The sequence below is a fragment of the Elephantulus edwardii genome, unplaced genomic scaffold (assembly GCF_000299155.1).
Source record: "Elephantulus edwardii isolate Elephantulus edwardi_28Jun2011 unplaced genomic scaffold, EleEdw1.0 scaffold00280, whole genome shotgun sequence".
NCBI lineage: Eukaryota > Metazoa > Chordata > Mammalia > Macroscelidea > Macroscelididae > Elephantulus > Elephantulus edwardii.
In genome coordinates, this window is record NW_006400030.1 from 3267139 (window position 1) to 3291941 (window position 24803).

Consider the following 24803-nt stretch of genomic DNA (forward strand, 5'->3'; position numbering starts at 1 on the left):
TTTTGGAGACAGTGCGATTGGCACAGGACAGAACAGAGTTTAGAGCTGTTGTACATAGGGTCGCTATGAGTCTCAAGTGACTCGACGGCACACAACAACAACAACAACATAGCACTGATCTGTCCATTTACTGTGCAGAGGTAATCTGTGGTTGCTGTGATGCTGAACACTGACACTAATGTGTCACATGCGATAATGGTTACCCATGGTGGACAGTGTTTGGTGGAGCTCCCCAGTTAAAACAAGCTTGGAAGCAGGAGTGGCATGCACTTCCAAAACGGCTCACTTTCGGAAACTCTATGAACTTAGAGAAGCGATGAAAGTTATACAAAGTGTTCATGTCTTTTGTTCATAGTGTTGCTGTGAAGATTTAAAATTTCCCATGTGTGGCATCAGCTTTGGCCCAGATAGGACTCTTAATCATGATCAGATTCTGGAGTTAAGGTGTGAGGTTGTCTAAAGGATTAAGTCAGTTGTTTTGGCTTATTTCTGTTTACTAGTCTGGCCTTCACTTCCCTTGTCTCTTTATGTTCCACTTCCCTTTGTGCTACTGATCACTTCCTCTTTGCATTTTTTTCAGGTGGAGTTGGCATGAATTTAACTGCAGCAGATACTGTTATTTTTGTTGACAGTGATTTTAATCCTCAGAATGACTTACAAGCTGCTGCCAGGGCTCACCGAATTGGCCAGAACAAGTAAGAGACTTTTGCATCAGCACTTTTCTGCGTTCTTAACTTGCTTGTCAGTGATTCTGGGGAATGGAGAGGAAGGGGAAGAATGTCATTCAAGTGACCACTTCAGAATGGAGTCTCTAGGCCTTGCCTGTAGCCTTTATCCCTGCTGTGCCATGTTGGTGGGTCACTTTACTGGACCAAATTTCCTTGTTAAAAATGGCAAAGTCAGCTTATGAAATTATTAGAAAGAGCCCCAAGAAATTATTTAACTCATCCTTCTTGGTACAAAATGTGGTTATGAGGTGTTGGTGCTAAGCTAAAAATGCAGGAATATTCTCCCTTGACCTGAGAATAATTTATATCCAGAAGGGTTTTTTCTTCTACCGTAGGTAAGGGATACTAGTCATGACCATCTCTTTAATCATTCCATAGATCTTTGGGAATGTTGAGAGAGAATTTGAGGCTAGATCTCTCACAAAAAATTCTGGTCCAAATAAAATAATCTTCTTTTAAGGTAGCCTGAATAGGGCATGTTGGCTCTGTTTCCTTTTTTTATCTTGTATGCTATTGCCCAGTTTTTCAGAGCTCTCAATTAACTCTTGCACAGGTCTGTTAAAGTTATTCGGCTGATTGCCCGAGATACTGTGGAAGAAATAGTCTGCAGGAAAGCAGCTTCCAAACTGCAGCTTACCAACATGGTCATAGAAGGAGGCCATTTCACTCTGGGAGCCCCAAGACCCTCGGCCAGTCCGGACCTCCAGGTAGAATGCATTACTCTTCACGTGACGATATGGCAGGATTTCTAGCCAGCGTTCTCTAGATGAGAGTGTGTGTGAGCCACTTATTCTCCCAGCTAAACATTTTCCCCCTGGCCACGTTCACCTGTGCCTTAGAGCCTGTAGCTTTCAGGAAGTTGTGAATGAACGTGACATGTAATAGGAGCAGAATATAGAAGAGTTGAGCGTGGGCTGTGGAAACACATAACTGTGATTTGCTTTTGGTAAATCTTTGAGGTTTGGGATTTTGAAGTCCTAAAACAAGAAAGTAGACACATTCATTGTCTTCTAGGCAGAAGACAGTAGAAGCAGAGAAACAGAAATGTAGATAGAGTGGTGAGCACTTTATTGAGTGCTTACATCTGCAAAGTATTATCAAAGGTGGATTTTTCCAGTCATTTGGGTGAATATGAGCAACAGGATGAAGTAGATATTATTTTAGTTCCAATTTGAATAACCAAAGGTTGATACAGATTTAGGACTCAAGGTAATCTCTTTACCCCAAAGGGCACATGTCATTACTACAATGTATTGCATCTCATAAGAACAGTTCCTTACCAGGTTCCTTATTAATCACAAGTGAGCAATAATGAAGAATCAAGAAGCAAATTTAACCCCAAGGTGAGTTGAAGAAAGGGCCCCCAGATGAATGAATCCTGATCATAGTTATTTTTCTTCTATTGTTGATGTCATTTACCAAAGCCAGGCATTTTTGTTATATATACCAAGGTTAAAGTGAGCCGAGATTTTTGCAAGCTGCTCTAGACTACCATAAGATTTCCTAGTTATTCACAAAATAAACAGTTTGGAAATAATTGACTAAATCTAAAAAGGGCAAGATGAGAACCAGGAGCCATGCTTTGAAGCAATGTGGTTCCACATCTCAGAGTTAATATTCAGGGTGGTGCGAAATTGAAACTAAGAAACCTACAGTCAGGAAGAAATATCTAGGCTCTTTAGTTGGTTCCTGTGACTACATGGAATAGGCTCAGCATGTATTAGAGAGAAATCATAGAAGAAAAATAAACAGGATGGTGTAGCAGTGAAAGGATGTCCAGGAAGATAAGAAATGAGAAGGAACCTGGGGGCTCATGATCAAGACTGGTCTTTGCAAAGATGTTTTCCGCAGAGCGTTGTCATAAGAAGACTCCATACAGCTATGGGAAAGAAATCAGTGAATAGTGGAGATAAAATACCCAGACCTTCCCTTTCCAAGACCGTGAGAGAGTAGCTAATAGTCTAATGTTTCATGTACCTGTTAAGAGTACCTGTGAATAGAGTCTGTGAGAGGTGCTGTAGAAGGAAGATGCAGGATCAGAGATGAAAAAGAGACAGGGAAATTATATTAATGTAACCAAAACAACCAGAACAGAAATAAGGAGACTGGTCATTCATTGTGAAGAATCTAAGTGATGTCACTTGACAATCATGTAGAAATTGTTGACTGGGAACCTGAACTGATATGTAAACCTTCACCAAAAGTAGGATATTTTAAAGAAAAGACAAAAATTGCTGTTATTCTTCAAAAACTTAGAGGCTCAAACTTTTTTTGTTTTGTTTTTTGTCATGAGCATTGCCAAAATCAACCACTCTGATCCTCATTTGTCGCCTCTGCTTACCGGTCATTTAGCTGTTAAATGACCCTGCCAGAACATTCTACAGAGAGAATGAGGAAAGGCCACTTGCCATGGAAGTAAAGTGCCTGGTGTAATGAGGCCACTTAGCAAATCATTGATAGGCCAGTGTTTGTTTTCATAAGAACTAACTGAACTTTCTGTTTTCTGCATTCAAGTTGAGTGAGATTCTCAAATTTGGTTTGGATAAACTGTTGTCCTCTGAGGGGAGCACCATGCCTGAAATAGACTTGGAGTCAATCTTGGGAGAAACAAAAGATGGCCAGTGGATCTCAGATACCTTGTCTGCAGCAAAAGAAGGAAGCAGGGAGCAAGAGGAAGAAAGTAAGTTCAACTGAGAGCAGATGAAATGGTATAGTCACCAGGGCAGTCCCTGAAAATTCACGTTCCCTGAGACATCAGTTTCTGCTCCGATATTCTCCATTTGCGCATGACTGCTTAAGACTTGCCTGGTCTCAGAACTTTCCCCAGATTAACTAGGAATTAATCGTGCTGTTCCTTTGAAGCTGAACTTTGAACCAAATTAGTTACATGAATATTCATAAGAGGTAGCAGCAGTCTCATGGAGTTTAGTGTATATTTTTCTTCTAATTGTAAGCATCCTCACTGCATTAGTGCAGATCCTACTTTCCTTAGTCTGGAACGCTGTCCCTTTTTTAATAACAGAATGAGTTCTTTTTAATAACTCCTGACATACACTGAATGTTTGCTGTGATGCAGGTTTGGCATGTCATAATTGCACATATGAAATAGAGATGGAGAGGGAAGAAGCAGGGAAAATGAATAGAAGAGTGAGGGTAGACTGAACTAGGTCCTCTGGGAAGCAAGGTGGTGTGGTGAGGAGTAATCCTCCATGATGAACCTTCAGGTTTCTGAGGCTGTAGACTTAATGAGAGGAGATGGGCCAACTTTTTCCCACGGAGATGCTGCTGGATTTGAACCACCGTTTCAGTATTTACTTGAATGTCATTGTGTACTTGTTAATCACAGCACCAACATTTTTCATGATATTAGTAATTGCTAAGAGCTGTGACCTCTTGTCACATGTTGAAGAATACTTTTAGTATATATCACTTCTGTTTTCCTGGAAATATTCTTCCTAGAGCTCTCTGGTCTCACTGGTCACTAGACAAGTACTGGCTTGAGGCTTCTTTTTCATGGCTCTGGTGGAGTTGTCCCTGCGGCCTTGCGCTGCTAACCTCTCTGGTGTTTGGAATCCATCAACAGCTCCTTGGGAAAAAGATGGCCAATCTCCTCCCCTGCATTTTACAGCCTTCAAAACCTGCTGGAGGGTCATCTGTGAGACAGTTCCAACTCAGTCACCTTGAGTTTTAATGAGTTTCTTTCATGAGGAAATTTGTATTTTGCTAGATTTGAACTCAACACTACATCCTTGACAGTCTTTTCTCTTCAGTTATCATTTTGACCACATCAAACTTTCTTTCAGAGATAATTTTCTTTCTCTTTTATCTCTGGCTTCCTCCAAACTTACAGATGCTGGAAAAAATGTACAGGCCTAGATGGAGGGGAATATATATTATATATAATTTTATACAGGTGTGGCATCCACTTCCTAAACAACATGCCTCCAGAAAGTCTATGAACTTTGATAAATGTCGATAGTTGTAGAAGGGCTTCGGGCCTTTTGTTCATAGGGTCACTATGAGTTGTACTTGACTCGAAGGCCATCAACAACAACAACATTATATATATAAATATATATAAAAAATAAATAATATAATAATATAGATAATAAATAATATATATAGAGAGAGAAACAGTGATTCATTGTGTACATCTAAAACTAAGCCTTCATCTCTAATTTTTTTACTTCTTGGAACTATTTCAGACTCAAATCTGTACTCCCTTGTATTGTAGTCGTAATGATTTTCTGATTGACTCTGCATCCCTCAGGTTCTAATTGCCAAAGTATATTTATTAGGCTGACATTAAGCTCTCATGGCTTAGTGGCAAGGAGTTGAGCACTGCCAACCCAAAGGCACACAGTTTGAATCCACCAGCTGCTCTTTAGAAGAAAGATAGGTCTTTCCAATTGACTGCATCTGAAAACCTGGACAGTCAGCTATGAGTTGTGTCTGACTTGACAGAACAAAACAATAACAGCTGTCAGTTTTGTGGAAAATGGATTTTTCCTTTCCTGACAGTTTTCCAACTTAATACAAGTCATGACTTTTGTAAGTTTTAGAATAAGGAGTTTGTTAGAGAAGTAACAGGTAAGAACTCAGGTCAGAAACACTCAGGATGCAATTCATCAACCAAAACAGCTTCTTCTCAGACATGCTTTTAGGAAGGCCTTTCTCTCACCTTTAATTCTGCCAAATATATGTTCACCAATTGAATATACTTAATTCAGATCTCAAGTTGCAATACTTAAGGATGCTTTGGGCAGAATATTAAATGATGCAGGAAGCATGAAAAGAAGATGGAAAAAGTATACAGAGTCATTGAACCTAAGGAATTGGTGGACATAGAAGAATTTTATGAAACAACGTATGAGCAAGAGCCTGTGGTGATGAAAGAGGAAGTTTAAGCAGCTCTGAAAGAATTGGCAAAAAAAAAAAGCCCCAGGAATTTGTGGCATACTGATTGCCATATTTCAACAGATGATGCCCTGGATGTGCTCACCAAGTTGTGCCAAGAAATCTGGAGGACAACCACCTGGCCTAGTGACTGGAAGAGATCTGTTCCCATTCCAAAGAAAGGTGACCCGACAGAGTGTGGAAATTATTGAACAATATCATTAATATCCCATGCAAGCAAGATTCTGCTGAAGATCATCCAAAAACAACTGGAACAGCACATCAGCCTGAAGTGCAGGCTGGATTTAGAAGAGGCTGTGGCACTAGGCATATTATAACTAATGTCAGATGGATTTTGGCTGAAAGTAGAGAGTACCAGAGGAATGTCTATCTGTGTTTTGTTGACTATGCAAAGGCATTTGACTGTGTGGATCACAACAAACTGTGGTTGACTCTGAAAAGAATGGAAATCCCAGAACACTTGATAGTGCATATGTGAAACTTACACTTGGACCAGGAGGCAGTTGTCAGAACAGAGCAAGGAAACACTGCATGGTTCAAAATTGGGAAGGTGTGTGTCAAGGATGTGTCCTATCTCCATATCTTTTCAATTTATATGTAACAGATTATCCGGGAGGCTGGACTCTATGAGGAGGAGTGTGGCATTAGGATTGAAGGTAGACTCATCAACTCTCTGCATTAAGCAGGTGATACAACCCTGCTTGCTGAAGCTGAGGAATACCTGAAGCGTTTGCTGCCGAAGGTCAAGGACTGCAGCCTTCAATGTGAATTGAAGCTCAACATCGAGAAAACAAAGATTCTCACCACTGGGCCAATTGGTAGCTTCATGATAGATGGTGAAGAGATTAGATTGTTGAGAGCTTCTGTTTGCTTGGCTCTATAATCAACACTCATGGTACCAACAGCCAGGAAATTAAAAGATGAATTGCACTGGGAAAGGCTACTGTCAGAGACCTTTCCAAGGTACTGAGAAGCAACAGTGTTAATCTGGAGACTAAGGTGCGCCTGATACAGGCCATGGTCTTTGCCATTGCTTGTTATACGTCAGAGAGCTGGACAGTGACTAGGGATGATAGAAGGAGAGTTGATGTCTTTGAGCTTTGTGCTGGAGAAGAGTGTTGAATATACCATGGACTGCTAGAGGAGCAAACAAGTTTGTCCTAGAGAGAGTGAAGCCAGGCTGCTCCTTGGAGGCAAGGATTCGGAGGCTTCATTTGACTTACTTTGGACATGTCACAAGGTGGGATCATTCCTTGGAGAGGGACATCATGCTTGGGAGGGTGGAGGGACAATGCAGGAGAGAAAGACCCTCGATGAGATGGATTGATTCAGTCACTGGGGTAATGTGGATAGGTTTGTCAGAGAGACAGTAAGATTGGCAAGAGACAGAACAGGGTTTAGGGCTGTTGTACATAGGGTTGCTATGAGGTGCAAGCAACTCGATGGCACAAAGCAACACAATAGCAATTATAAATCTAGACAAAACAATGAGTATAAAGAAATAGCATGTAAATTATGTCTGTTCTGATAAATCTTGTGTATTTTACTATTTGTGTCCTGTACACACATGCACATATACATAGACACCTTAACCTCTTCTCTGTCTCACACTGGTCAGGTTCTTAGCTGCCTCTGCTGCTGTTGTGTCTCGGTCTTGCTCCTTGTCAGGCAGGAATCTGTCCTAACGGGTATGCTGTCCTTTCTTGTATTTTATGTTTAACATTTTTCATTTTTATTTTTATTTTCATTTTTATCCTCCAGAAGATCTTTCCTTTCCTCTGTTTCTTATGTGTTAATTGTATTTGTGTGTGTAAGTCTTAGGCGTGTAGGGTGTTGAGAGTGTCCCTGCGTCATCATTACCCCTCTGACAGGTTTGTATTCCTGCATTGCTCTACTTCATCTGTCATTATCCTTTCAGCCGTTTTCCATTTTCCAAAGAGTTATTGAACTTTTCCATCCACTTGTTGCCCACTTATCTTTTATTTCTATATCCTTGAACTGCTATTTAATGGCTTTAAGAAGAAAGAGAGGAATTACTTAGTTGCATTTTTAAGTTGTACTTTGATTATATTAAATAATAAAACTTTCAGCTACTTTTATAGCCCTCTAGATTAATTTCACCTTATTTTCCAAATGTTTATTAGAACAAAATAAAATCTCACTGTTTTCCAGAAAGATAATTATATTTTCTCAGTCAGTTCAGCTGCCAAAAAAAAAATGTTTATCAGACAGAAAATATTTCCTAGTTGTATCAAAATTTAGATTTTTTGCCTTTTATGAATGCACACAGAGATGATCTCATGCATGGTTCCACTGTCAGGGTGCAGGTAGGAACCTAGACTAATGGTCTACTTACTTTTTCTTGGCTACACATGAATACAGAGAGCACAATGTAAATCTATATAAAAGACTAATAATTAAAGTAACCCTAACTCGAATTAAATAAAACAGAGAGCTGCTTTATCTTGAGTGTCAGGGGTGTGTGTTTGTTTTTTAAGAAAGCACGTTTGTAAGTTGAGAATTGCATTCATTGTGAAGCCACATATGTTGATCATATTTGACACTTCTCAGCTCTTTATTTTTTTTTCCACTTGTTGATAGAGCACCTCATTGAAAGCCCCCTGCTGATTTAATTAGCAAATGCCAATTAGAATTACAGCTGGTTGGTTTGGGGTACAATTGTGAAGCAATTGATCTCTGGAGAATGAAAATGTTTTGCTTTCATTCTCTCTAGGGAAAACATAGAGCTGATTTCAGTAATGTAAAATACGTTGTTTTGATGAAATGTGCTATTAGATGTGCTTCACTTTAAAAACACTTTTTCTGTTGCTGGTCTTGGCTCTTCAAGACTCTTAATAATTAATTCATCATAGTGGTAGACCGTTGTTTCCTCATCTATAAAATGATGATCCTAATGTTTGCTTGAGGGAGCTTAGTGGTAAGAAGCTGTTCTGCAACTCTAAAGGCACACAGTTCGAGTCCATCAGCTGCTTCGCAGGACAGTCTTCTCCTGTGCAATTTACTTCCTATGAAAATCGACAGGAGGGCCAGCTATGGGTCGGTTCCAACTTGATGGCACACAACAACAACAACAAACAATTTCTGCTTTGTGCTTACAATAGTAGAAAAGTCAGGTGTGTTCATAGTAGTAGCTGTGCCTGATGGCATAAGTGTTACCCAAAATGTAGTCTTTTATTATTATTATTATTATTTCTGTTACCAAAACTCTTACTGATTTGTTATCCCTCTTTCCTTTCACCAGTGATAAACACAGTGATATACTGAAAAGAATACCTAGACTAGATTCAGACAATCTTGTCTTCATTTATTAACAGTGACTCACTGGAAAGTCCTTTAATCCTTGCCAAAGCCTCAGTTCTCCTTTCTTAAATGGGCCTAATTAGACCAAGACTGTGAAAAAATGCTTTGTGATATCTATAAAACTTGCTTATTGCAATCGAGTCAGAACCGACTCCTAACTGACCTCCAGCAGGTGTTTGGAGGCTCTGATTCACATGGGAGCAGATAATACGTTTCTCCCTTGGAACTGCTAGTGGATTCGAACTGGCAAAGAGATAATGAAATTTGCAGCCTCAGAAAATCTGCTAGAGGGTCAGCTGTGAGTTGATTTTGACTCAATGGCAATGAGATATCTATAGTATGGAAAATTTTTTGGATTTTTTTCTCTCTGTATTTTCTGCTTGAGAAAAAAAACCACCAAAACCAAACTTGTGGTTGATACGATGCTGAGCACTGTGACACTGATGTGTGGATGTGATAATGGTTACCCGTGGCAGACAGTGTTTGCTGGAGCTCCCCGATTAAAATAAGCCTGGAAACAGGAGTGGCATCCACGTCTGAAATGGCTTGCCTCCGTAAACTCTATGAACAGTGCTTAGGCCTTTGATTCATAGGGTCACTATGAGTCGTCTATGACTTGATGGCACCTAACAACAACAACAGCAACATTTTCTGCTTATTCCCCTTATATCACAGGAAATGGGATAAAGGACTGACTATTAAAATTGTGCTAGAAACCTGTGTTCTCAGTTAGGTGCTCGTAATGTCAGTGAGAGTTAAACATTTGTGAGGTGAACAAGTGTTAAGTACTCTCCATCTCTTAGTCTCACAAATCATCTAGGGATGGACTAAAAAGGCTCAGCTATGTGCTCTGCTTTGATAAATAATACCTGGGATCCCCAAGTGGAACCCATCCCAGTCACTGTCAGTGGGATCAGAAAAGAAAGAATCATATCACAAGCTGTTATTAGACCATTGAGAATTGAAGCTGTGGTCTTTTGTTCACCCAAGTTTCTGTTTTGAATAGATTTAATCCATTTTTCTCTAGGATCTAACATTTATCTCATTGTGTCTCATCTTCTTAGAAAACCATATGTACTTATTTGAAGGTAAAGATTATTCTAAAGAGCCTAGTAAAGAAGACAGAAAATCATTTGAGCAACTGGTGTATCTTCAGAAAACTCTTTTGGAGAAAACTAATCACGAGGGCCGATCACTCCGAAATAAAGGCAATGTAAGAACTATTTATGTAAAAGAACAGATTCTTCCAAACTGTCAACATAAGTATATATGTATTATTTCTATTTATTTCAATATTATTTATAGTACACATATAAATATGTGGGGTTTTTTTGCCAGCCAGGATGCAAAGAGTAATTTGTTATAACATGAACCTGTAAGTAGTTTATTGATACTTAAGTGTAATTGACTGTACCGTAATAGAAAAACTTAGGTAAAGAAAACCAGAGGGTGGCCTAGTGGTCAGAGCTGCACTGTAATCCCGAAGGTACACAGTTTGAATCCCCCAGCTGCTCCATGCGAGAGGGATAGGTAGTCTCCTCTCATATAGTCAATTGCCTCAGAAAACTCAGCTATGAGTCATTTCCAACTTGATGGCATACAACAAGAGCAACAGTAGAAAAACTGTATAAACACTTGGCATAGAGAACATTCGCAAAAAGAGTTTATTTTACTACTTAATGCTAGTGAGAGTAGTCTTACCTACCTCAGCCACCTCTGATGGGATTGCTACATTACAGCAAAAATACCATACGCTGCTGTTGTTAATCATGACCCCAAGTCATACAGACAACTTGACAGTCATTGATGGTGCATGTCAGGTGCATAGAAGTCCCTCATTATTAAGATAATAATGATATTGAAATAATCTTTCAATTAAAAAAAGAGGTGCCTTTTAGGACTATGTCCATTAAAAAAGGTTACACTTATTATTGTATCTTGCAAGATATGATTTCAGTCAAGAACAAAACAATTCCTAAATTACATTATTCCTGATGAAATGAGTCAAAATGGCGTCTTCTTGTCCCATACATGCCAGCACTTTGGTTGGGTTTAGACCACAATGTCTATGTTGCTACATCATATGAAATGATGTGTAATATAACCTGTTCATCAAAGTGTGTTTGTCAGTATTTCTGACCACATAGTGTGGCATGAAGATACAGTGTTTTGTGAAATACACTGTATCTTCATGCCACAGTATGTGGTCAGAAGTGGATGGCCTAGGAGAACAGGTCACCCTTGATCTTCTGCTCTTGGATCTTGTTCTTCCTCCAGACTGTCATCCCAGGCCTGGTGGAGGGCTCCTCCAAAAGGAAGCAACTCTTGAGCCCAGAAGAGCTAGAGAACAGAAAGAAAAAGAGACAAGAGGCAGCAGCCAAGAGAAAGCGACTAATAGAGGAGCAGAAGAGGAAAAAAGAAGAAGCTGAACATAAGAAAAAGTACGTACCGCTGCACATTGAGCAAGTGCAAAGGTACAGCTAGTGTAAGACTCGCTGGTGTGTGATTTTAACCTTAGTTTAAAAGTGCAGAAAAAATTCTATTAAAACTTGTAGTTCCTTTATACCATAGACTAGGCCTTCTAAGTTTGTTTCCCTTTTGTCTTTTATGATCTTTATGGTTTGGGGCTTTACCCCTAGGTCTCTGATCCACCTTGAGTTGATTTTTGTGTATGATGTGAGATGTAAATCTATGCAGCACTCAGGAACAATGCTTTCTAAAAATGCTTTATAACATGGGAGAGGGTGGAGAGCGTTATGTTAAGTGAACTAACTCAGTCTCTTAAGGACAAGTACTATAAATAAGACCATTATTGTAAAAATAGGGTAATTAGTAAGATGTGTACAAAAGTCCAAAGGGGGAAAAAGGAGGGGGTGGAGGAGGGAGGCAGAGGGTGGGTGAAGATAGGGAAAATCATGAGGTTGCAGAGTTTGGTGGGGAGAGGGAGGGAGTGAAGGAATTAGGAAAGATCCAGTGGGAGAAGGCAGAGTAAGGACGGACATGGATCAATGGTGATTAATTTTATAAAACATAGTAAATGGGAATGATCATATGAAATGCAATGTGAATAGAAGAATGTGTGAAACAGTATATAAAAATGATTATAAAAGTGTATGAGTTTTGTATGCAAATAAATATAAAATAAAAATAAATTTTAAAAAACCTAGCCAATAGAAAAAAAAAAGAACACACCCAAACCAAAAACCACTTGTTCCTGTTGGCAACAGGATACTTTTAAAAGATTAAACTTTAACCTTAACATTTCAGTCTGCTTAAATGGGAAATCCTAGGTGCTTACAGCAAAGAAGATCCATTCTCTTAAAATAAGAAAAATGTTAAGATTTTATTATAGCTGTCTGAAAAGGTAGTTTACTTGAACAACTGTTTTAGTCATGTTCTTGATGCCAGGGACATGGGGATGCTCTGTTGAAGTGTAGTCATGAGGCAGTTGTGCTAATCAGTGAGGCTTCTTGTTTATTTACAAATAAGCAGAAAACTGCAATCAGGGTGAGCTTCTAATTGCATTTCCACTTGGCATTTATTGTTTGTGAATAGCAGTACAGAATGTGCTCCAAGGGGAAATTGTGATAGACTCAGTTAATTCTCTTTTCTCTCTGGTCTGCTGAAGGATGGCCTGGTGGGAGTCCAACAATTACCAGTCATTCTGCCTGTCTTTTGAAGAGAGTGAGCTAGAGGGCTCCGAGCATGGGGAAGATGAGAGTTCTGCTGAACTGGATTACCAAGACCCAGACTTGACCTCCATTAAGTACGTTAGTGGTGATGTCACCCATCCTCATGCCGGCGCTGAGGACGCGCTCATCGTTCACTGTGTAGGTAAGAGAAGTGGTTCAGGGCAGGAGTGCGCCTTGGACTTTATAGCAGGCCTCATGAGGAGAAGGCAGAAACCTAGCCTGGACAACAGTGCTCAGCTGGTTTTTTTGTGGTCAGAAGTGCTTGGATTTTTCAGGAGAAACCTGGAGACTTGGATTGATTATTGACTTTCTGACTAGTTATATAACCTTTTTTGAACTTCATCATCACCTGTGGAATGGGATAATACCTGCAAGGCTTTTAAGAGGCAATGTCTAGAAGACAATTACCTCTTTTAAAAGTGGGGAAAATTTTAATTATAGGACCTTTGTACTTTTTATTTCTTCTGCCTAGCACCTCCTCTTCCCACATAGCCACATCAAGAAGCACATCTGCCTCTCAGAGAAGTCTTCCTGATAGTGTCACATAAACACACCGTTCCCACCTGTTACTCTCTCTCTATCATGTATCATGTATATCATCACCTGACGATACCATGTATTTTGATTGACCCCTTTTGTTCTAGGAAATAATCTTCATGAGAGCTGAGATCTTTTTTCCTATCCTGTACCCTTTACATTTAATACTTGCTAACAAATAATTGTAGTATTATTGAAAGAAGAGAGGACTATAAAAACACACTGTTAACCAGCTATGTCAGGACCGCACTGAATGAGGCAGTGAGCCTTTTCCTTTCCTCCTAAGTGCAACTGTGAACTGTTGCATTGCCAGTGCTTCGACTCACTCTGTTTTCTCGGCATCCATCCACTCTCCATCCTTCCTTAGTCAGCTCCTAGAAGTTACAGGTGCACCACAGAGATCCTGTGTATGCATAATGTGAGTTTTTAGGTTGTTTTGTTGTTAAGATGTGCAGCTGTATCTTCTAGAAAATCTAAACATATTGGAAAATCTAATCTCTCATATTCTTTTTGTTTAAATTTAAATAGAATTTTTATGTTATACTGGTTTACTTACACAGTTTGTATACATAGTTTTCCACACCGGATCTTTCCCATAATACTCTTAGATCAGGCGTCTTTCCTTCTGTTTGAAAAGTCATTCTCCCCACAAGCCTAATTGATGTATTTTTTATTTTTAGGGGGGTTTTTTTGTTTTTTAATTGTGGACTGGGTTGTACTTCCTATAGATGAAAATGTTCTTTTTCTTCTATAGATGACTCTGGCCACTGGGGCAGAGGTGGTTTGTTCACAGCTCTGGAAACACGTTCAGCAGAGCCAAAAAGAGTATATGAGCTGGCAGGGAAAATGAAAGGTAAGAAGGAAACGTTAGGAAAGAATAAGAGAGAAGGAGGTAATATGTTGATAAGAAGTACCTGAGTAGGAATCAGAATTCTGTCCTAAGTTACAGCTAGTTGTAATATGACCCCGGCCTCTCTGTGCCTGTTTTCTTGCCTGCCATTCACACATACATAATACTTGTTTCACCTATTTATTTCATAAGATTCAAATCCAAAGTCAAAGTCATTGCTGTTGAGTTGGAATGAACCCATAGCCAACTCTCCAGGTGGTTTCTGAAGCTATAAATTTTATGACAGGAGATTGCCCATTTTTTTACCACGGAGCCTCTGATGGCTTCAATAATAATAGACACCACCTATGGATTAATTGACATATTTCAACAAACAGACACTGCCCTGAAAGTGCTCACCAAGTTGTGCCAAGAAATCTGGAGGACAACCACCTGGCCAACTGACTGGAAGCGATCTATATTTGTTCTCATTCCAAAGAAAGGCAATTTGACAGTGTGGAAATTATCAAACAGTATCATTGATATTACATGCAAGCAAGATTCTGCTGATATTATCCAAAAATGACTGGAACAGCACATCAACAGAGAACTGCCTGAAGTGCAGGCTGGATTTAGAAGAGGCTGTGGCACTAGGGATATTATAACTAATGCCAGATGGATCTTGGCTGAAAGAGAGTACCAGAGGGATGTCTATCTGTGTTTCATTGACTATGCAAAGGCTTTTGACTGTGTGGGTCACAATAAGCTGTGCTGACTCTGAGAAGAATGGGAGTCCCAGAACACTTGATTGTGCGTATGCGAAACTTATACTTGGATCAGGAGGCAGTCATCAGAACAGAGCAAGGAAACACTGGATGGGTCAGAATTGGAAAGGGTGTACACCAGGGACATGTCCTATCTCCATATCTTTTTAATCTCTATTTGGAAAAGATTATCCGGGAGGCTGGGCTCTGTGAGGAGCAGTGTGGAATCAAGATTGGAGGTATACTCAACAACAATCTGCATTATGAAGATGACACACTGTCTGCTTGCTGAAATTGAGGAGGACCTGAAGCACTTGCTGCAGAAGGTTAGGACTGCAGCCTTCAATATGGATTGAGGCTCAATATCAAGAAAACAAAGATTCTAACCACTGGGCTGATTGGCAGCATCTTGATAGATGATGAAGAGATTGAGATTGTTTTCAGCTTCAGTTTGCTTGTCTCTACAATCAGCACTTTTGGTACCAGCATCCAGGAAATGAAAAAATAATTGCATTGGGAAAATCTGCTGTCAAAGACCCCTCCAAAGTACTAAAGAGCAACTGAAGAGTCTCAGTCTGGAGACTAAGGTGTGCCTGATTGATATAGGTCATGGTCTTTACAATTGCTTGCTATGCATCAGAGAGCTGGACAATGACTAGGGATGATAAAAGCATAGTTGATGCCTTTGAGCTGTGGTGCTGGAGAAGAGTATTGAATATACCATGGACTGTAGGAGAACAAACAAGTTCATGCTGGAGAGAGTGAAGCCAAGTTGCTCCTTGGAGGCAAGAATTCTGAGGCTTTGTCTGACATACTTTGGACATGTTGCAAGGTGGGATTAATCCTTGGAGAGAAACATCATGCTTGGGAGGGTGGAGGGACAATGCAGGAGAGGAAGATCCTTGATGAGATGGAGTGATTCAGTCACTGGGGTAATGGGATAGATGTGTCAGATAATAATATTGGCAAGGAATAGAGCAGGGGTTAGGGCTGTTATACATAGGGTCACTCTAAGTCGCAGTTGACTCAATGGCACCTAACAGCAACAACATGGGTTAAGCAATGCAGCTCCCTACAGACTGTGTCACCAGTGCTCCCTTTCATGGGATTAGACTGAGGATAATGAATGTGCAGGTTTTTAAAAAATGCCATTACCTGCAGATGTGTTGAAGTATTGGCATGAAGATTATACCATTGTTGGGTCAGGTCACCCATCTTCATAAGGAATATCTCCTGAAAATATCAGAGACCCGCAGAAGAGAAATCAGATGGACCATTCAAATGCTGACAAGAGCTGAGCTTTGGTACTGAGGGAAAGGAATTTCTATTGTGACGTCACTGCACTTGGGTGTAGTATTCCCTAGAGAAGGAAGTCAAGCTGTTTGGGACCAGGGTATCTTGGAATGCTGAACAGTATCCCCCGTGGGCAAAGAAAAGAAAAAAAATAACACCTTTTTTAAGTACAGAAGTCACAAAGTGGCACCTCACTGCCACTGAGTCCATTCTAACTTGAAACTGTTGTGTAGGACAGACTAGAACTGCCCATGGGGTTTCTGAGTTTGTAAAACTATAGCAGACTGCCCTGTTCTCCTGAGGAGCAGCTAGAGGGTTCAAACTACCAGCCTTTGGTTAGCAAACCAACATGCATGCATTCTGTCACCAGCGACCCTTTTAAAGTGACAGGAGTAATAAAATTATTCTGTGATGCTATCCTGGGTTCAAAAGACTAAACAGCCTTGACCCTGCAGGTTTCTTAGTTATCAATCCAGTTTTCTGGGGTGAAAAGAGATATAAGGACTTAAGGGGTTGGTTTTTCTAGTCACAAATTACTGGAAAACAGCTTAATATGATTTTAAATAACACATTCTGGTCTAGATATTTATGGGCAACTGGAAAAGCACAAAGTTCAGGAAAGGTGGCAAATGTGGATGCAGAGCAGAACACCTGTTTGGAGCCCTTGTTTAAATCAGAAACAAGAAGGCAGGGGACAAACATGGAAAGCACCTTTACTTTGGAGTTGAGACAAGAAAAAGAGACAAAGAATTATCAGGAAAAAAAATAGGAGAAGCTTGAGAATAGTATTTTGAAGTGCAGAGGGGCCGGTATGAAGAAGGAAAAAAGGGGTCTGCCATCTCTGGGCAGGAATTGGGGAAAAATGCTGTTGAATTCGACTTGAAGGTGGTCACCTGACCTCAGAGCACTTTGAGTAGAGTGAAGACTAAAGCCTGGCCACCTGGAATTAAGGTAGAAAAGATTAGTAAGGAAACAGGTGGGGGCGTACCTGCTTCTCTGAGAATTGATAAACTATAGTAGAGTATGAAGCTGCTATTACTGATTAGAAGGTTTAGAATTAACATCACTGACTTAGAATTATTAGGGGTGGCTTCATGGAGGCGTGAAAGTTCTGTGGGACATGAAAAGATGATTGAGTTTTTTAATAAGTGAAGCAAACTGGTGAAGGGATCCCTAACTATGTCTCTTTGATATCCTGCTCAACATTACCATTTCTCTGTATGAGTCTTCAGTGACCCAGGTAATTACACAGATAATGGGTTTGAAGAATGGCACATGTGCCAGACAGGTCAGAGTAAAGGATTTAGGCTGAAGAATGGTGAAGGAGAGTAGGATCATCAAGAGAGGCCGGGGTTACATCATGGAAGACTGTCCCTGTACATCCACGAACATGTCATTCAGAGCAAGCTTTACCAGTGAGTAATTTCTAGCATCTGGAAAATTTGAGCAGGTCAGAACAACATTCTAGAGTCTTACTAATCTAATGCTGCTGTATCAGAGCTACCACAATGGAAGGTTTTAATAAAGAGAACTTTATGCTGTTACAGTTTGGAAGGATGGAAGTCCAAATTCAGGGTGCTAGACTTAGGAGGAAGCTCTCTCTGTTGGTTTTGGAAGAAAGTTCTTGTTCCTTTCAATATCTGTAGGGCTGGCTTTTCCTAGACACCTTCATGGGTCTTGGCCTTCCCCAGTATCAGAGGGCTTCAGGCAAGGACCTGGGCCCAAAGAGATATACGTCACCCCTGGTGATTATTTCTTGGTGGTACAGGGTGATCCCTCTCACTCCACTTTTGTCTTTAATGAGATAAAAGAGTGTCACAGCCTAGGGAAACTTTTCTTACATCTGATTAGGACTAAAACTGGATTAAGGAGTCCTGTATGCTACCCTTAATCCTCTTATTATCTGGTTTAACAGGAAAGGTGTGTGTCAGGGTTGTATGCTCTCTCCGTACCTGTTCAATCTGTATTTTGAGCAACTCATTCAAGAGTCTAGACTCTGTGAAAAAGGATGTAACATCAGAATCAGAGGAAGACTCATCAACAACCTGTTATGCAGATGGCACACCTTACTTCCTCACTGTGAGAAGGACTTGAAGCCCTTGCTACAGAATATAAAAAACCACAGGCTTCAGTATGAATTACATTTCAGCATCAAGAAAACAAACATTTATACCATGTACAAAAATGATAGCTAACATCATCATAGATGGAGAAAAGATTGAAACTGTTAGTGACTTCATCTTAATTGGGTCCACAATCAACACACTTGGTACCAGCTGTCAGGAGATCAGGCAGTGTATTGCACTGGGAAAGTGTGCAGACAGGGACCTCTCCAGAGTACTGAGGAGCAGCGATGTCAGTTTTGAGCACTAACGTCCAACTGATTCAGGCTAGGGTCTTTTCAGTTACTTGCTATGTTGTTGAGAGACGGACAGTAAGTAAGAATGACAGAAAAAGAATTGATAGCTTTGAACTATGGTATAGGAGAAGAGTACTGAATAATCCCATGGACTATGAAAAGAGCAGACAGATATGTTTTGGAGAAATTGGAGTCAGAGTGTTCTTTGGAGAGAAAGATGACAAAGCTTCATCTTAAATACTTTGAGCTTGTTGCTAGGAAAGGTTATTCCTTAGAGAGGGACATACTTGGAAAGGTGGAGGGTTGGCAAAAGAGAGGACCCTCAACCAGATAGATTAATATAGTGACTGCAACAATGGCTCAAGTGTATCAGAGATGATCAAGATGGAACAGGATAGGCCAGGGTTCATATCAGTTTTTATAGGCTTGCTATGGGTTGCACTTAACTCAATGGCACCTTAACAACAGCAACAGTTTGGTTTATAAGATCATGAAGGATCATTACATAGCTTCCACGTTGTATAGAGCTTTAGACTTCTTTAGAGATACCATTCAATCTGTGGCATTGACCTCAAAGATCGCGATGTGATAGAACTAAGAGTTGTAACTCTTGACCAAGAAAGCCCCAAGCAGGACTGGTGACATAAGGCCCCAAATAAGGCCCAGTGGCTGAAAGGTTCTGATTCAGAACTGTATTCTGAGTTCTTCCTGTTGCTTTTTTTGTTGATCTTCTTCCTAGTTTTATCTTGTTACTTCCTTGATAAAAGCTATCCAGGGTGGATTGAGAAGGGCAGAGGTTCAAACTGGAATATATAAAACCAGAGAATCAATTTGATTTTATTTGGTTGGGGTCACTAACTCCCTCATTGCTGTCATGTTGGGACTGACTTTGAATTATAGCTGGCTCCCCCTGGGTTTCTGATGTTGTAAATGGCACAAGAGGAAGTTTCTGGTCTTTCTCCCTCAGAGTAGTCTTTACCAGATTTGAACTGCGAGAAAGGGGCAGCTTTGAATTCTCATCACAACTCCCTACAGACTATACTACAAAAACTCTACTGAGTGAAGAAGGGAAATAAATAGGTTAGCATACATAAATACAGTTGCATGCAGTATTTTTATCATTTAAAACATAAAGGTTCTAGAAGAATTTCAGTTTATTGGGCCTTGAAGCCCTCTAAATTCCTCCAGTCTTTGCATTCACTCTTCCTGCCTGCAGGTGTGCTTTGTCAAAATGTTTGAGATTCTGGACTAAGTTGATAAAGGAAAGACTAAGAGAGTAAGAAAAGGCTATGATAAACTACAGGCTAGAAGGATCCAGTTTGAATTGGGTTTGGAAAAGGAAAAGTACATGAGTGCTCCCTTCAGATGGCCTTAGTCTTTCGTGCACTTAATATTCCTTTCTGTTGTCTTTTTTTTAACCCCTCAGACTTGCATTTAGGAGGTGTTCTTTTATTTCCTATTGATGATAAAGAATCAAGAAACAAAGGACAGGATTTGGTAAGTAAAAAGCAGATCTCTTACCCAAATAAATTTGGTGTACCTCAGTCTCTCAGGAGACTGGTTTGCCTTCTGGTCTCTAGTATGTGGTCCTCATCCGCTACTGCACTCCCGCTGTGAGTGCTGCTCCTGTCACTCATGGTGGAGCCCTGCCCTCCACCTCCTGTCCCTTCAGCTCACCTAGACTGTGCATACCCTAAATGTGAACACTTGGTTCTGTTTCCCTTTGTAACCTCAGTCACAGCAGAATACTGGCTCAAAGAAAACATTTTCAATTTACAGTAAATATTTTATTTACTGAATAAGAAAATAGGTTTCAAAACTGACAATTTCATCAGTTATTACATTAAAAGATCTTTGACAAATTGGGCTTTCTGGCCAGTCATAAGCAGCAGAAGAATAAATCCTTCTTCCCTTTTCCCACATGACAGTCCTTGCTTTGCATCATAAGTAACTTCTACTTACTTGCTGTTTGAACTCCTGTAATGAGTTTTATTTACCACACTTACTTGGATTACGCCGAGGCCTGAATTCATATTCAGCTGAGCCAAATCTTATTTACTGAAAACAGAAAAAAAAATAGAAAGGGGTCTGAAAGAAGGTGATCATTCTCTTTAGGCTGGTGGCCTGCATGGCTCACAATACAGTGATTTCTGTTGGCTTTATAAGCATTCAATAATTTCCCAAATCTTAAATAAAATGAGTTGTTGTTGTTGTTATGTGCCGTCGAGTCATTTCCGACTCATAGCGACCCTATGCACAACAGCCCTAAACCCTGCTCTATCCTGCGCCAACTGCACCGCCTCTGACACACCCATCCCGATTACCCCAGTCACCGAATCAGTCCATCTTATAGAGGGTCTTCCCCTCCTGCGTTGTCCCTCAACCCTCCCAAGCATGATGTCCCTCTCCAAGGACCCGTCCTTCCTGGTAACATGTCCAAAGTATGTCAGACGAAGCCCCAGAATCCTTGCCTCCAAGGAGTAGCTTGGTTTAATCCTCTCCAAGATGGATCTGTTTGTTTTCCTGGCAGTCCAGGATACATTCAGTACCCTTCTCCAGCACCATAGCTCAAAAGCATCCACTCTCCTTCTGTCCTCCCTAGTCATTGTCCAACTCTCTGATGCATAACAAGCGATTGCAAATACCATGACCTGTATCAGGCGCACCTTAGAGTGACATAATTTTTGTGCATAAGAAACTCAGAATCTAGTGATTCAAGAAAACTGCACACTGACTAGGAAGCCTTTTGTACTATATAATTAGAGTGATGTTAGTCCCAGAAGCTCCTTGTTTATACTCTGACTTTCCCCTACTTTAGGATAGTTAAATGGTGTTATTTGGCACTTTTCCTTTATGGGAATTGTCTGGACAGAGATAAAATACTGACTACTTATCCAAGAGCTAGAAAATTCTGCTCCTAAAACTCAAACTCATTATTTTTGAGAGCATTTAGAAAACCTAATTTTTGTTAGACTTTGTTTTAAATGTACCTTAAAAAAGAGAAAGATAAACCTTGTAAAATTACTACAAAGTAAAATAAAACAGTTATGACAGGTGATTATTATATATCTAGCCGTCGTTACGTGCTATGGAGTTGACTCCTAGCTGACCTTCCAGAGGGTTTTCAGAGGCAGTAAAGCACATGAGAGTTGATTGTCCATCTTTATGTCACAGAGAAGCTGGCAGATTCAAACTGCGTGCCTTTGGATTGATAGCACAATTCCTACCCACTAGGCCACTAAGCTCCCTCATATATCTGGTAGGATGTGATTTTTTAACTAAAGCACACAAAGGAGATGGAGCCAGCCCCAAAGTAAACCACAAAGACCATTTTCTGTCTGTTGGAGGACTTCTTGCTCCTTCTCAGGGAGCAGGCCACCTTAGCGGCATTTCACAACAGAGCAAGAAAACACTGTATGGTTCAAAATCAGGAAGGGAGTGAGTCAGGGATGCATCCTGGCCCCGTACCTTTTCAATCTATATGCAGAACAAATCATTCAGGAGGCTGGGGTTTATGAGGCAGAATGTGGCATCAGGATTGGAGGAAGACTCGACAACCTACATTATGCTTGCTGACACTGGGGCAGACCTGAAGCACTTGCTGCAGAAGGTCAAGGACTGTGGTCTACAATATGGATTGAAGCTCAACATCAAGAAGACAAAGATTCTCACCACTGAGCCAATTGGCAGCACTAGGATGGATGGATGGATGGATGGATGGATAGATGAAGAAGAGATTGAGGTTGTTAGCACTTACAGCTTGCTTGGCTCCACAATTAATACTCTTGGCACCAGCAGTCAGGAAATCAAAAGACAAATTGCTGTCAGGGAGCTTTCCAGAGTACAGAGAAGCCACAGTGTCAGTCTAGAGACTAAGGTGTGCCTGACTCAGGCCATGGTGTTTGCAATTATTTGCTATGTATCAGAGAGCTGGATAATGACAAAAGATGATAGAAGAATTGATGCCTTTGATGCATGGTGCTGGAGAAGAGTCTTGGACATACCAAGGAATGCCAAGAAAACAAATAGGTCTGCCTTGGAGAGAGTGAAATCAAGTTTCTCCTTGCACACTAGGACTTTGAAGCTCCATCTTGCATACTCTGGGCATGTGGACAGGCGGGACCGATTCATGTAGAAGGAGATCATGCTTGGAAGGGTTGAGGGACAGCACAGGAGAGGAAGACCCTGGATGAGATGGATTGATATTGGGACTAAGGCAATGGAATGTGTGTCAGAGTCAGTGAAACTGGCTCAGGACAGGGCAGGCTTCAGAGCTATTGTGCATTGGGTAACTATGAGTCATAGGCGACTTGATGGCATATTACAACAATAGCAACAACTATTAATGGTGGTTCTTTCTAGTTGGCCTTGATTGTGGCTCAGCACCGTGATCAATCCAATGTCCTGTCTGGCATTAAGATGACAGCCCTAGAAGAAGGCCTGAAGAAGATATTTTTAGCAGCAAAGAAAAAGAAAGGTAAGCTGGGAGTAGACATGTTTCTCTTTCAGTCATGTGCACTGACGTAATATGCGGCTGCCGAAAAGGAGGTGAGAAACCTCAGGACCCCATTCAATGAGCATGGTAAATAAAGGCTAACCCCGGTGTAAGAGGTGACAGAAAAGTCACTTTATCTTGCACTTTTTATATTCACTTTCCTTTCCAAATTATTTTCAAATCTCTTATCCCTGGGGACATTACTGGTCATGATTTTATAGATGAGAAAGCAGATGACTAGGTAGTTTTTGTTGTTGTCAGGTGCAATTGAGTCGAATACGACTCATAGCGACCCTATGAACAAAAAATCAGAAACCGGTTCTGTCCTACACCATCCTCACACATTCTGACATACAAGAGCCCACTGCAGCAATCACCTTATCAGTCCACCTGGTTGAGGGATTTTCCCTCCCTCGCCGACCCTCCACCCTTCCCAACATCATGTCCCTCTCATAGCACCTCCTAGCAACATGTCCAAAGTATGTTAGGTGAAGCCTCATCATTCTTGCCTCCAAACAGCACTCTGACCCTACCCTAAGGTGCATCTGTTCATTCTCTTGGCCGTCCATGAGATGCTCAGTGCTCTTCTTCAACACCACTGCTCAAATGCATCAATTCTTTTTCTGTCATCCTTATTCATTGTCCAGGTCTCAGATGCATAGCAAGTAATTGAAAAGACCATAACCTAAATCAGATGCACCTTAGTCCTCAAACTAACATTACATTCCTCAATAATTTGGAAAGGTCCCTAACTGCAGATTTCACATTGCAATGCATCTCCTTATTTCCTGACTGCTTGTACCAAGGGTGGGCACCTCATTTCATACACTTGGGAAATGCCATTTATGACATCCTCTCTTGAAGAGTCACAACCTACATGAGCACACAGTTCTCTTTTGCCCAAAATGAAAATATTTCATTTAGTTTGCATACAGAGTGTGTCTTAGAGTTGGTTGAATGGATTGACTCATTAAAGAATCTCTGCTTATTATCATTGTGTCCTTTATTCTGTTTTTACTGCAAACAGACTTACTTTCAGAGTCTTTAAATCCAGTAAAATGATTTAATATATTCTCCCTAGATATTTTTTTACATTGTAATGGAATATTTTGAGATGTTTAATTTGTACCTTAACAGTCAATTTCTGATGAACTTCATAGTTTTATCACCTATTTTTTTATTTTATTTTTTAATAGCAAGTGTCCACCTTCCACGAATTGGTCACGCCACGAGAGGTTTTAACTGGTATGGCACTGAGCGACTTATTCGGAAACATTTGGCTGCAAAAGGCATCCCAACCTACATGTATCCTTTGGTTTTGTTGTGTTGATAGTGTGCTCTGCCCTAACTCTTAGGGAACATCTGCTGCATTTTATAGTGTCAGTATGTAATCCAAGACCAAGTCCTCTCCCACCATGCTTTACACTCTGTCCAAAGAGGAGAACATATTTATACTCATCCAATAAAGAAAATTCCCAAAATATTGTTTTGTTAGTTATGCCAGTGTTTCTAATATTTGCATAACTCAGTGAACCAATATTTTACAAATGAACAGTGCATGATGTTACAGTATTATACATGATTAAAATAATCACGTGAAGTGTAAAATTGATGAATATATTTTAATGTAACAAATTATGAAATTTGATAAAATTCAGATTCCAAATTGCAGAAAATAAAAGAAATTAACACTTAATGAGCTTTCATGTAGAATCAAGAAAAAATATCTATGATAAAGCCATTAAAATATTTCTTCCTTTTCTAATTACATATCTATAAGACCATATTTTTCAAAAATAATTAAGATTATACCTGATAAAGACACTGCAGTGCAATCCCAGAGGTACGCGGTTCAAATCCACCAGATG

At 40.2% G+C, this 24803-nt stretch overlaps 1 protein-coding gene across 4 annotated transcripts in view; it reads left to right on the forward strand.

The window, feature by feature from the left end:
* The window catches only part of CHD1L (chromodomain helicase DNA binding protein 1-like), an 80768-nt gene that overhangs the window by 54780 nt on the left and 1185 nt on the right, over positions 1 to 24803 (forward strand). For all 4 annotated transcript variants that reach the window (XM_006900327.1, XM_006900328.1, XM_006900330.1 and 1 more), the window contains 10 exons: positions 581 to 695; positions 1282 to 1435; positions 3243 to 3408; positions 10031 to 10179; positions 11244 to 11407; positions 12595 to 12800; positions 13950 to 14048; positions 19867 to 19937; positions 22803 to 22917; positions 24132 to 24240. In XM_006900327.1, the coding sequence (XP_006900389.1) occupies positions 581 to 695; positions 1282 to 1435; positions 3243 to 3408; positions 10031 to 10179; positions 11244 to 11407; positions 12595 to 12800; positions 13950 to 14048; positions 19867 to 19937; positions 22803 to 22917; positions 24132 to 24240 (1348 nt within the window). The remainder of the gene's footprint in view (positions 1 to 580; positions 696 to 1281; positions 1436 to 3242; positions 3409 to 10030; positions 10180 to 11243; positions 11408 to 12594; positions 12801 to 13949; positions 14049 to 19866; positions 19938 to 22802; positions 22918 to 24131; positions 24241 to 24803) is intronic.